The following is a 12,477-nucleotide window of genomic DNA, read 5'->3' as shown; positions in this document are numbered from 1 at the left end:
CACACGGGAACTCCAGAGCTCTGTCAGAGTGACCATCGGGTTCTTGGTCACCTCCCTGACCAAGGCCCTTCTCCCCAGATTGCTCAGTTTGGCTGTGCGGCCAGCTCTAGGAAGAGTCTTGGTGGTTCCAAACTTCTTCCATTTAACCTGTTGGGTCTAGGGGGCAGCATTTGCACGTCTGGATAAAAAAAATGTACCCGATTTAATCTGGTTACTAATCCTACCCAGTAACTAGAATATGCATATACTTATTATATATGGATAGAAAACACTCTAAAGTTTCCAAAACTGTTTGAATGGTGTCTGTGAGTATAACAGAACTCATTTGGCAGGCAAAACCCTGAGACATTTTCTGACAGGAAGTGGATACCTGATGTGTTGTATTGACTTTAAACCTATCCCATTGAAAAACACAGGGGTTTAGGAATATTTTGGCACTTCCTATTGCTTCCACTAGATGTCACCAGCCTTTACAAAGTGTTTTGAGTCTTCTGGAGGGAGATCTGACCGAACAAGAGCCATGGAACGGTGATGTCCCATTAGACACCTGGCGCGCTACTTCATGTTGGGTACCCTCGTTCCAATACCTTATAAAAGAGTATGCATTCGTCCACCTTGAATATTATTCATGTTCTGGTTAAAAAAGGCCCTAATGATTTATGCTATACAACGTTTGACATGTTTGAACGAACGGAAATATATTTTTTCCCCTCGTTCATGACGAGAAGTCCGGCTGGCTTACATCATGTGCTAACGAGACGGAGATTTTTGGACATAAATGATGAGCTTTTTTGAACAAAACTACATTCGTTATGGACCTGTGATACCTGGAAGTGACATCTGATGAAGAGAATCAAAGGTAATGGATTATTTACATAGTATTTTCGATTTTAGATCTCCCCAACATGACGCTCTAGTCTGTATTGCAACGCGTATTTTTCTGGGCGCAGTGCTCAGATTATTGCAAAGTGTGATTTCCCAGTAAGGTTATTTTTAAATCTGGCAAGTTGATTGCGTTCAAGAGATGTAAATCTATAATTCTTTAAATGACAATATAATATTTTACCAATGTTTTCTAATTTTAATTATTTAATTTCTGACGCTGACTTGACTGCCGGTTATTGGAGGGAAACGATTTCCTCAACATCAATGCCATAGTAAAACGCTGTTTTTGTATATAAATATGAACTTGATAGAACTAAAAATGCATGCATTGTCTAACATAATGTCCTAGGAGTGTCATCTGATGGAGATTGTAAAAGGTTAGTGCATCATTTTAGCTGGTTTTATGGTTTTGGTGACCCTGTCTTTGACTTGACAAAACATTACACACAACTCTTGTAAATGTACTGTCCTAACATACTCTAAATTTATGCTTTCGCCGTAAAACCTTTTTGAAATCGTAAAACGTGGTTAGATTAAGGAGATGTTTATCTTTCAAATGGTGTAACATAGTTGTATTTTTGAAAAATTTGAATTTTGACATTTATTTGGATTCAAATTTGCCGCTCTTGAAATGCACCTGCTGTTGATGGAGTGCACCACGGGTGGCACGCTAGCGTCCCACCTAGCCCCAAGAGGTTAAGAACGATGGAGGCCACTGTGTTCTTGGGGACCATCAATTCTGCAGACATTTTTTGGTAACCTTCCCCAGATCTCTGCCGACACAATCCTGTCTCGGAGCTCTACGGACAATTACTTTGACGTCATGGCTTGGTTTTTGCTCTGACATGCACGATCAACTGTGGGACCTTACATAGACAGGTTTGTGCCTTTCCAAGTCATGTCCTATCAATTGAATTTACCACAGATGGACTCCAATCAAGTTGTAGAAACATCTCAAGGATGATCAATGGAAACAGGATCCACCTGTGTTAAAGGGTCTGAATACTTAGGTAAATGTTGTTAATTTATAATACATTTTCCCAAAATTCTAAAAACCTATTTTCGCTTTGTCATTATGAGGTAGTGTGTGTAAATTGATGAGGATTTTTATTTTTATTTAATCCATTTTAGAATAAGGCTGCAATGTAGCAAAACAAGGAAAAAGTCAAGGGCTCTGAACACTTTCCGAATGCACTGTAAGTACTGTGCGTTTAACAAGGTTACATAAGCAAGGCAGTCTAAGACAGTTGTGTCCTGACAAATGGACTATTTGGACAGGGCCAAGAGGAATCACAGATATCAGATGAGGTCACACAAGCAAAAGTCTGGCTTAAATAAGTCTGGCTTTTCCTTTCCCTAGACTGAAATTGTTATGGCTTGAGCTCATTGCTCCTGTGATTATGTGTTCTGGGTAAAAGTTGCCCTTAGGCACAGATCTAGGATCAGCTTACCCTCCTGTGCTTCTACATCTGCATTGCTTGCTGTTTGGGGTTTTAGGCTGGGTTTCTGTATAAGCACATTGTGACATCTGCTGATGTAAAAAGGGGTTTATAATTACATTTGATTGATAAATCCTAACCTTAATCATTAGTGGCAAAACGCAGAACTGATCTTCGATCAGTGTCTAGGGAGCAATTATTGATATTGTGTCTCACCTCGGCCTCCTCCTCGCGTGGTGCCTCTGCCTCGGGCCACGCCTGCTGGGGCAACACCCCCTCCTTTACCCATGAGCCTCAGCACAGCCACACTGTTCACAGACATTGAGAAGTTCCTCTGGTAGGAGAGAATGAAAGAATGTCAGCAGAATGTCAGTTGGGTGTGATCAAGTATGTGTCTCTCAGACAGAGATAAAATAGATTTGAGTGTTTAGCAGCTTGTATGACCAGCAGTTTGAGACAGGTGTGTGTGTGTGTGTGTGTGTGTGTGTGTGTGTGTGTGTGTGTGTGTGTGTGTGTGTGTGTGTCCAACCTGCTCCTCCTCAGTGAGAGGCTCCAGTGCCAGCGGCTGCATGGGCTCATCTTGCAGAATAGAAGCAAACTCCTTATCCTGCATGTCCTCCGGGGCCTGGACACAACAAGAGAACACAACAGCAACACAATGTAAACAAACAACTTAATATGGGGAAGTTTACAACACAAAACACTTTAGAATTGTAGCATAACCTCACATGAAATCAGTCATACCACCATTACATGTCATATTTCACAATTACGGCAGGTTGCAGGGCTCAAGTTAAGCGTACTCCTGGACTTAAATGCATAAGTAGCAGTAGTAGCAGCAGAAGTAGAAGTAGTAGCAGAAGTAGTAGCAGCAGTAGGAAAAAAAAGATACACCAGATAGGTGCAGAGAAATGTGTTGTTTTACAGGGCCAGCCATAGTAGTACAACGCCCTGGTGTTAATTTGGGTTAAGTGCCTTACTCATGGGCACATCGACAAAATGTTCACCTTGTTGGCTCCAGTATTCGAACCAGCTACCTTTTGGTTACTGACTCAATGCTCTAACTGCCAAGTTACCTGACACCCTAATAGCAGTAGTAGAAACAGCAGCAACAGCAGTAGTATCGGTAGTAGCAACAGCAGCAGCAGTAGTAGTAGTAGTAGCAGCTGCATTAGCAACAGCAGCAGTAGTAGCAATACCGCAACAGAAGCAGCAGTAGTAGCTGTAGAAACAGCAGCAGTAGAAGTAACATTCAAACCGGCTACCTTTCGGTTACTTGTCCAAAGCTCTAAGCGCTAAGCTAATAGTAGTAGTAGCAACAGCAGCAGCAGAAACAGCAGCAGCAGAAACAGCAGCAGCAGTAGTATTTTGGTATTTCATTAGCATTCCCATTAGCTGTTGCAAAAGCAGCAGCTACTCTTCCTGGGGTCCACACAAAACATGAAACACGACATAATACAGAACATTAATAGACAAGAACAGCTCAAGGACAGAACTACATAATTTTTTTTTAAAAGGCCACGTAGACTACATATCAATGCATACACAAACTATCTAGGTCAAATAGGGGAGGAGGCGCTGTGTCGTGAGGTGTAGTAGCAACAGTAGTAAAAAAGTAGTAGTAGCAATAGCAGTACTACTAGTAGTAGTAGCAACAGTAGTAGTAGAAACAACATTCGAAACAGCTACCTTTTGATTTCTGGTCCAATGCTCTAACTGCTAAGCTAACTGACACCCTAATAATAGTAGTAGTAGTAGTAGTAGTAGTAGTAGTAGTAGTAGCAGCAACAGTAATAAAAAAAGTAGTAGCAACAGCAGCAGTAATAGTAGAAAAGTAGCTGCAGCAAAAGTAACAGTAGTAGAAAAGTAGCAGCAGCAACAGTAACAGTAGTAGAAAAGTAGCTGCAGCAACAGTAGTAGTAGAAAAGTAGTAGCAGCAACAGTAGTAGTAGTAGAAAAGTAGTAGCAGCAACAGTAGTAGTAGTAGAAAAGTAGTAGCAGCAACAGTAGTAGGTAGTAGAAAAGTAGCAGCAGCAACAGTAGTAGTAGAAAAGTAGTAGCAGCAACAGTAGTAGTAGTAGAAAAGTAGTAGCAGCAACAGTAGTAGGTAGTAGAAAAGTAGTAGCAGCAACAGCAGTAGTAGTAGAAAAGTAGCAGCAGCAACAGTAGTAGTAGAAAAGTAGTAGCAGCAACAGTAGTAGTAGAAAAGTAGTAGCAGCAACAGTAGTAGGTAGTAGAAAAGTAGTAGCAGCAACAGTAGTAGTAGTAGAAAAGTAGTAGCAGCAACAGTAGTAGGTAGTAGAAAAGTAGTAGCAGCAACAGTAGTAGGTAGTAGAAAAGTAGTAGCAGCAACAGTAGTAGGTAGTAGAAAAGTAGTAGCAGCAACAGTAGTAGGTAGTAGAAAAGTAGTAGCAGCAACAGTAGTAGGTAGTAGAAAAGTAGTAGCAGCAACAGCAGTAATAGTAGAAAAGTAGCTGCAGCAAAAGTAACAGTAGTAGAAAAGTAGCTGCAGCAACAGTAGCAGTAGTAGAAAAGTAGCAGCAGCAACAGTAGCAGAAAAAGTAGCAGCAGCAACAGCAGCAGTAGTAAAAAAAGTAGCTGCAGCAACAGTAGCAGTAGCAGAAAAGTAGCAGCAGCAACAGTAGCAGTAGAAAAGTAGTAGCAGCAACAGTAGCAGTAGAAAAGTAGTAGCAGCAACAGTAGTAGTAGTGACAGTAGCAACAGTAGTAGTGACAGTAGCAACAGTAGTAGTAGTAGCAGCAACAGTAGCAGTAGTAGAAAAGTAGCTGCAGCAACAGTAGCAGAAAAGTAGCTGCAGCAACAGTAGCAGTAGTAGAAAAGTAGCAACAGCAACAGTAGCAGTAGTAGAAAAGTAGCTGCAGCAACAGTAGTAGAAAAGTAGCTGCAGCAACAGTAGCAGTAGTAGAAAAGTAGCTGCAGCAACAGCAGCAGCAGTAATAAAGTAGCAACAGCAGCAGTAGTAAAAAAGTAGCAGCAGCAACAGTAGCAGTAGTAAAAAAGTAGCAGCAGCAACAGTAGCAGCAGTAGAAAAGTAGCAGCAGCAACAGCAGCAGTAGAAAAGTAGCAGCAGCAACAGCAGCAGTAGAAAAGTAGCAGCAGCAACAGCAGCAGTAGAAAAGTAGCAGCAGCAACAGCAGTAGCAGTAGTCGTAGTAGCAGCAGCAAGAGTAGTAGTAGTAGCAACAGTAGTAGTAGCAAGAGTAGTAGTAGCAACAGTAGTAGTAGTAGCAGCAAGAGTAGCAGTAGCAACAGTAGCAACAGTAGTAGTAGTAGCAGCAGCAGCAAGAGTAGTAGTAGTAGCAACAGTATTAGTAGCAACAGTAGCAACAGTAGCAACAGCAATAGTAGCAAAAGTAGTAGCAGCAGCAAGAGTAGTAGTAGTAGCAGCAGCAGTAGCAGCAGCAGTAGCAGCAGCAGTAGCAGCAGCAGCAGTAGCAGTGACAGTAGCAGCGACAGTAGCAGTGACAGTAGCAGTGACAGTAGCAGCAGCGACAGCAGCAGCAGCGACAGTAGCAGCAGCAACAGTAGCAACAGCAACAGTAGCAACAGTAGTAGTAGCAACAGTAGTAGTAACAGTAGCAGCAAAAGTAGTAGCAACAGTAGTAGTAGCGACAGTAGCAACAGTAGTAGTAGCAGCAGCAGCAAGAGTAGTAGTAGTAGTAGTAGCAGCGACAGTAGTAGCAGCGACAGTAGCAGCAGCGACAGTAGCAGCAGCAACAGTAGCAGCAGCGACAGTAGCAGCAGCAACAGTAGCAGCAGCAGCAGTAGTAGTAGTAGCAGCAGTAGTAGTAGTAGCAGCAACAGTAGTAGTAACAGTAATAGTAACAGTAGTAGTAACAGTAATAGTGACAGTAGCAACAGTAGTAGTGACAGTAGCAACAGTAGTAGTGACAGTAGCAACAGTAGTAGTGACAGTAGCAACAGTAGTAGTGACAGTAGCAACAGTAGTAGTGACAGTAGCAACAGTAGTAGTGGTAGTTTCAACAGTAGTAGTAGTAGCAACAGTAGTAGTAGCGACAGTAGTAGTAGCGACAGTAGTAGTAGCGACAGTAGTAGTAGCGACAGTAGTAGTAGCGACAGTAGTAGTAGCGACAGTAGTAGTAGCGACAGTAGTAGTAGCGACAGTAGTAGTAGCAACAGTAGTAGTAGCAACAGTAGTAGTAGCAACAGTAGTAGTAGCAACAGTAGTAGTAGCAACAGTAGTAGTAGCAACAGTAGTAGTAGCAACAGTAGCAGCAGCAACAGTAGCAGCAAGAGTAGTAGTAGTAGCAGCAACAGTAGTAGTAGCAGTAGGGATGAAATGGTTACCGGTTTCACAATAAACCACGGTAAAATTCCCAGCGATTGGTATTACCGTTTCAAATTTTAATTATCATTAAAACGAACGGTGTAAATTGTCCAGCATCAACCAAAGTTAGCAACAGTCTGACGCAGGCGCAGCCTGCAAAGTGGTTTTTGTTTTGTGTGAAAACATGGTGGAAGGCAGTGACAGCGCTCTGGAGATTTTTCAGCCTTCTAAGAGGACCAAATCTAAAGTGCGGTCGTATTTTGGGTTTTACATGAATGCTGAGGGAAACTTAAATCAAAGATGGTCACCCTGTCTGTCGAACATGCAACAACAAAATCGCTGCGAAAGGGGGCAACCACCACCCACTACTTTATAGCAAATGCAAGATAAGTTAACTTTTAGCTCAATGCATGATGTGGTTTGTCAGTCTAACTTGCTAATAGCTTGTCAATAATGTAAACTGAAGCTTTCAGTGTTACCTACCGTAATTTCAGGACTATTAAGCGCACCTGAATATAAGCCGCACCCACTGAATTTTAAAAAAAATATTATTTTGAACATAAATAAGCCGCACATGTCTATAAGCCGCAGGTGCCTACCAGTACATTGAAACAAATGAACTTTACACAGGCTTTAACGAAACACGGCTTGTAACAAAAATAAATAGGCTTTAACGAAACATGGCTTGTAACAAAAAATAAAAAATTAGCAGTAAGCTTTAGTTGTCTTTTTGCACTGAGTCAATTCCTCACGCTGCTGTTTCCAACGTCTTATCATCGACTCATTAAGACCAAGCTCCCGTGCAGCAGCTCCATTTCCTTTTCCAACAGCCAGATCAATCGCCTTCAACTTGAAAGCTGCATCATATGCATTTCTCCGTGTCTTTGCCATGATGAGGGTGACAAAATGACTACCGTAATCAGAATGATGGGAAGTTTGAGAGCGCTCAATTTAATCTAAATAGTAAACAAAAAAGTTGTTTGACCTTAACCCGTTCGGCAATTTCATTGGTCTAATGAAAGCTTCATGCCGCCAAAAAACTGAGCACGTCACAGAATGTTTTTTTGGAGAAAAAAAAAATTGAAAGCGGGAAAAATCCATATATTAGCCGCGTCATTGTTTAAGCCGCGGGGTTCAAAGCGTGGGAAAAAAGTTGCGGCTTATAGTCCGGAATTTACGGTACTCTTGTAAAAACACTACACATTATTCTGCTGCTGTATGAGTCGTGTGTCTGCAGATTATTCGCCCATTGCACACGATAACACGTTATGTAGTTTAGTCAACCAACCAACATATTTTGTTCATTTAAAATCCGTCAAGACGTCGACTTGGTTGTTAAAGTGTTCCAACAGGAGAAACACTATATACTCCTATACAAGACTCCTGTATTTATGTCAATTGTTGGGCTCATTGCAATTACTATCACTGTCTTCTTAAGACTCATTTGTATTTATGTAAATTGTGCATGCGGTCATCGCATATACTCAAATGCAATCCAGAAGATAGACTGTGTGTGTGTGTGAATAATAAATTATAATGTAACACCAATAATAATAATAAAGTCACTATTCCCTTGTTTACAGTGTGCAGCAGGCAAACCCAGTGATGCTACTGGTCCCTCCTCTACAATTGTGACAGACACTCGAGGAAGCATTTAAAAAGGCAGGCTGCTTATGTACCCACATCAAAAAATTCTCATGCCCTCACTGCAGCCCTTTCCTAATACATTGCAAAGGACATGATGCCATTTCTTATTTTAATGTTTATGCACACAAAAAGTGCTGCTAATTGTATTTGTTGTTTGTTGGTTTTAAATATTAAACTTGGTGAAATGATTTCAGTATATCAGTACTTATTGAACATTTCCAGCACATTTTAACAATACCGCGATAATACTGATAACCGTGATAATTTTGGTCACTATAATCGTGATATGAAATTTTCAGACCATTTCATCTCCAAGTAGCCACAGCAGCAGCCGCGGTAGCCACAGCAGCAGCCGCGGTAGCCACAGCAGCAGCCGCGGTAGCCACAGCAGCAGCCGCGGTAGCCACAGCAGCAGCCGCAGTAGCCACAGCAGCAGCAACAGTAGCCACAGCAGCAACAGACTTCATCTTGACCTTTGTAACCACCTATTTCATAAGACTGAGCACCGTGTGGCTTCCTCCAGCTCACCTTGTTCTCTTTGATATAAAGTGCTAACATCTCCTCTCGGCCGTAGCGATACTCGGCCAGCTTGTACTTTGGCATGGCGGGGGAAGGAGGGGGGGACGTCACACTCCCCCCACTGGATAGTGCACGGAGCCTGGGGGGGGGGACGACAGTCAACACACATTCACACTCAGATTACGTCACAACTCACTTCTTGGCAAACACCACAAACGTATAATAGTAACCTCATTTACAATCTGAGCATTTAATTGAAAAATGTCTTAGAAAATACTAGATTCTAAGACCTGCTGTCACAAACAATAGCTCTATTTTACAAACTTTCGGGATACAAAGCCACCACCCCATATCCAGCCAGTACTTTTGAAGAAAAGGGAAGGAAAGTGGAAAAAGGCATCGAATGTGTGTGTGCACTGCTGCATGCAAACGTTACGTTGGTGGGTGGAGTGATCTGGTGGTTGGCGGAGCACCAAGATGCACACGGCACAGCAGCCAGCAGTCCATTAGAGGTGACCAGCCACTGGCCGCCTACCAATCCAAGGCCTACGCCTCCCTCCCGCCTCACATTAATCTCTACACAAACATTTACTGAGGGCTCAGCACCCAGGAGAGGAAATGGACAGAATAGAAGTAGAAGAAGAGGACGAGGAGGGTAAGGGAAGGAGTCCGGATCAACAGTGGTAAGGATGGAGTAGCAAGAGCGGTGAGAGAGGAAGAGAAGTAGATTGAGTTACCATTCGGGGCCGAAGTTAAGTGTCTCAGCAGTCATATTCCTTACGTCTTTATAGAGCTGAGTATCTAGAGAAAAGTGCAAGAAAAGGATGCATCTGTCAGTGACACACCAACTAACACACAGCATGCATGCTTGGTCACACCGACAAACACGTGTGCACACGCATACAGGCAGTATAATCACACCAACTAGGCGTAGCATTTTCCAGACAAGAACACCCCCCACCCACACACGCACTTTGCTCTTACCCTGTCCAGAAGATCGGACCAGGCTGGATCAGGCTAGGACTGGCTTAGTTAGGCTTAGGTGAGAAGGCTGAGTGGTGCTTATTTAGCTGTGATCACAGAGCTCCCCAAAACACACAGAGATAGAGAATAGCTGCCTGTTTCAAGTGTGTATAGGGGATAGAGTGCTGGTTCGGGTAAGAGAACAGTTTGGAAGAAGCCTCTGCTCACAGCCGAAAAAAGTAGTACAAATAAAAAACAAGAACAAAGAAATTGGAATAAACTGTCAAGTCAATAACAATGAAACAAACAAAATAAAACACTGTCGATAGTAACAATAATGATTGGACGACAACAGCAGTAATATCACACTTAAAAAAATAAAGATCCTTCTCGATTTAAATCTAAACGCAGGGAAGAAAACAGGCTGCTGGAACAGCTGCCAGGAACAGACGCGACTCTCTCCCTCCTCCTCTCCCTCTCTTCCCTCTCCTTCTGTCGTTCTCTCTCCAACTGAAACGTGGCTTGACCGAGACTCTCCAGGTGAGGACACCTTTGATTCCTGACCACCTCCCTTCAAACTGCTGCAAAACAAGAAAAAGAAGTGAATAATAGCAAGTGCTGCTACTCTCTTATTATCTATTCATAGTCACTTTAATAACTCTACCTACATGTCCATATTACCTCAATTACCTCGACACTGATGCCCCTGCACATTGACTCTACCGGTACCCCGTTTATAGCCCCGCTATTGTTATTTACTGATGCTCTTTAATCATTTGTTATCCTTATCTCTTACTTTTTGGGGGGTATTTTCTTGAAACTGCATTGTTGGTTAAGCGCTCGTAAGTAAGCCTTTCACTGTAAGGTGAAACCTGTTGTATTTGTCGCATGTGCCGAATATAATTTGATTTGAAAATAAATTAACCCACACAAATAGACACAGGGACAGAAGAGTAAGAAACACACACCCAGTCACTGTTTGGCAGACAGCCTTCTAATTGGATTCTTGTTTTGCCTTAAAACTAGTGATGCACCAATATGACATTTTTGTCCGATATCCGATATTTTCCTTGCCAAAAAACCTGATAGCGATAACCGATATTTAAAGTTTTTGCGGCCTTTTAAGCATTCTAGTAAAGTTAAATAGTTAACACACACACGGACGCAGCGGTCTAAGGCACTGCATCTCAGTGCAAGAGGCGTCACTACAGTCCCTGGTTCGAATCCAGGCTGTATCACATCCGGCCATGATTGGGAGTCCCATAGTGAGGCACACAATTGGCCCAGCGTCGCCCAGGTTTGGCCGCCATTTTAAATAAGAATTTGTTCTTAAATGACTTGCCTAGTTAAATAAAAGGTTACACACACTGACCAAAAAGTTATTTTGTCAGCATTTACGTATGTCCCCATTACCAGTAAAACATAATCAAAACCTATTTCTTTCACTTACTTGCTGTGCTGTTTAGTTGTTCATTTGTTCAGTCGTTTCATTCTCAACCAGGATTTCTATGGAACGCCGTTTGGTTCTTTGCATGTCAAAAAAAATACTATTTAACACTATTTGACGTGTCAAATAAGCTTGTTGACCAATCAGGACCTGCATGACTGCAAGTCACAATAATTTAAACATGTTCATACATTTTTTACCTAGTTATTACACATTGATTATACCATCACTTGTATTTCATATGTCAAAACGATTCATCGATACGTATGCTATGATGCTGGTAAAGTTGTCTCGCACACCTACAGTGCTGGTCATTAAAAAAAAGCTAGCTAGCTCATGGATGCAAACAATGTTCTTCCCCAAAAACATAGCTAAACGAAAATCTGATTCAGTAGCTATAGTTAGCTATATAGCTAGGTGTCATCATCTTATTTGAATAATGGTGGTCGGACCCATCTATGTGAAGCTGGCCACAATAGTGGACTTTGCGGTTAGCCTGCAAAATAAAAGTATTCCATAATTATACAATTTGTATTCATTCGCATCACTGTCAATGACACACTTTTATTTTGAAAGCAAACTGCAAATTCCACTATTGTGCCTAATCCTTAATGTGGCAAGCTTCACAACACATAACCCGGTCCGGTCGAGCCTCACCAGCCAGATGAAGCTAGCTGGCTGCTTATAACATTAGCTTTTGTCAACAGGGTTAAGTAGCTGGCTAGCTATTTATTTTCATGAACTGATGTTCATTTTCAATAGGCGAACAAGTGGCAACCTAGCTAATACTTACTCACAAGGATTCCTAAATCACTGCAAAGAATAATGAAAATGACTGCAGTTTTTACTGGTCATTGTTTTCAGGCTGGTTGTATTGGTGCTAGCTAGGTATCAAGCTAAAGCTAGCTACCCCAGAAGTTGCGGTCAAACAAATTATGCTTTATTACCAACGCGGTATTGTAAACACATAGTTGGTGGCTGGTGTTTGCTTGTTTGCTGACTTTTCTGTAGAGCTTTGACAATGCTACTGTATCTTTTTTGACACGCACAGACCCAAACAGCGTTCAATAGTACGTATGTCGTGAAGGTAATAGCAGTGACGCTATTAATGTGTAACTCCGGTAGGACAACATCGGAACAATTCCGATATGTTCACCGATATATCGTGCATCCCTACCTAAAACATTTTTTTAAAGCAGATTGGAATGCTTAGTGAGTGTTGATTGGTAAACTTCTTAAAGCATTTGACATTTTCAGGATTTCTTTTTC

At 41.9% G+C, this 12,477-nt stretch overlaps 1 protein-coding gene across 4 annotated transcripts in view; it reads right to left on the bottom strand.

Moving 5' to 3' along the window:
* Nucleotides 1-12,477, bottom strand: part of LOC106577760 (GRB10-interacting GYF protein 1-like) — a 30,137-nt gene that overhangs the window by 15,703 nt on the left and 1,957 nt on the right. For 3 of the 4 annotated variants that reach the window (XM_014156082.2, XM_014156085.2, XM_014156084.2), the window contains exons 2-6: nt 9,783-10,342; nt 9,536-9,599; nt 8,808-8,937; nt 2,854-2,949; nt 2,541-2,658 (exon numbers count right to left, since the gene is read on the bottom strand). In XM_014156082.2, coding sequence (XP_014011557.2) covers nt 2,541-2,658; nt 2,854-2,949; nt 8,808-8,937; nt 9,536-9,570 — 379 coding nt within the window. In that variant the 5' untranslated portion in view covers nt 9,571-9,599; nt 9,783-10,342. The remainder of the gene's footprint in view (nt 1-2,540; nt 2,659-2,853; nt 2,950-8,807; nt 8,938-9,535; nt 9,600-9,782; nt 10,343-12,477) is intronic. The other variant, XM_014156083.2, reaches the window with a different exon arrangement.

This window comes from Salmo salar, chromosome ssa18, assembly GCF_905237065.1.
Source record: "Salmo salar chromosome ssa18, Ssal_v3.1, whole genome shotgun sequence".
NCBI lineage: Eukaryota > Metazoa > Chordata > Actinopteri > Salmoniformes > Salmonidae > Salmo > Salmo salar.
The sequence above is the reverse complement of the archived record's forward strand: the minus strand, read 5'-3'. Positions and strand labels throughout refer to the sequence as shown.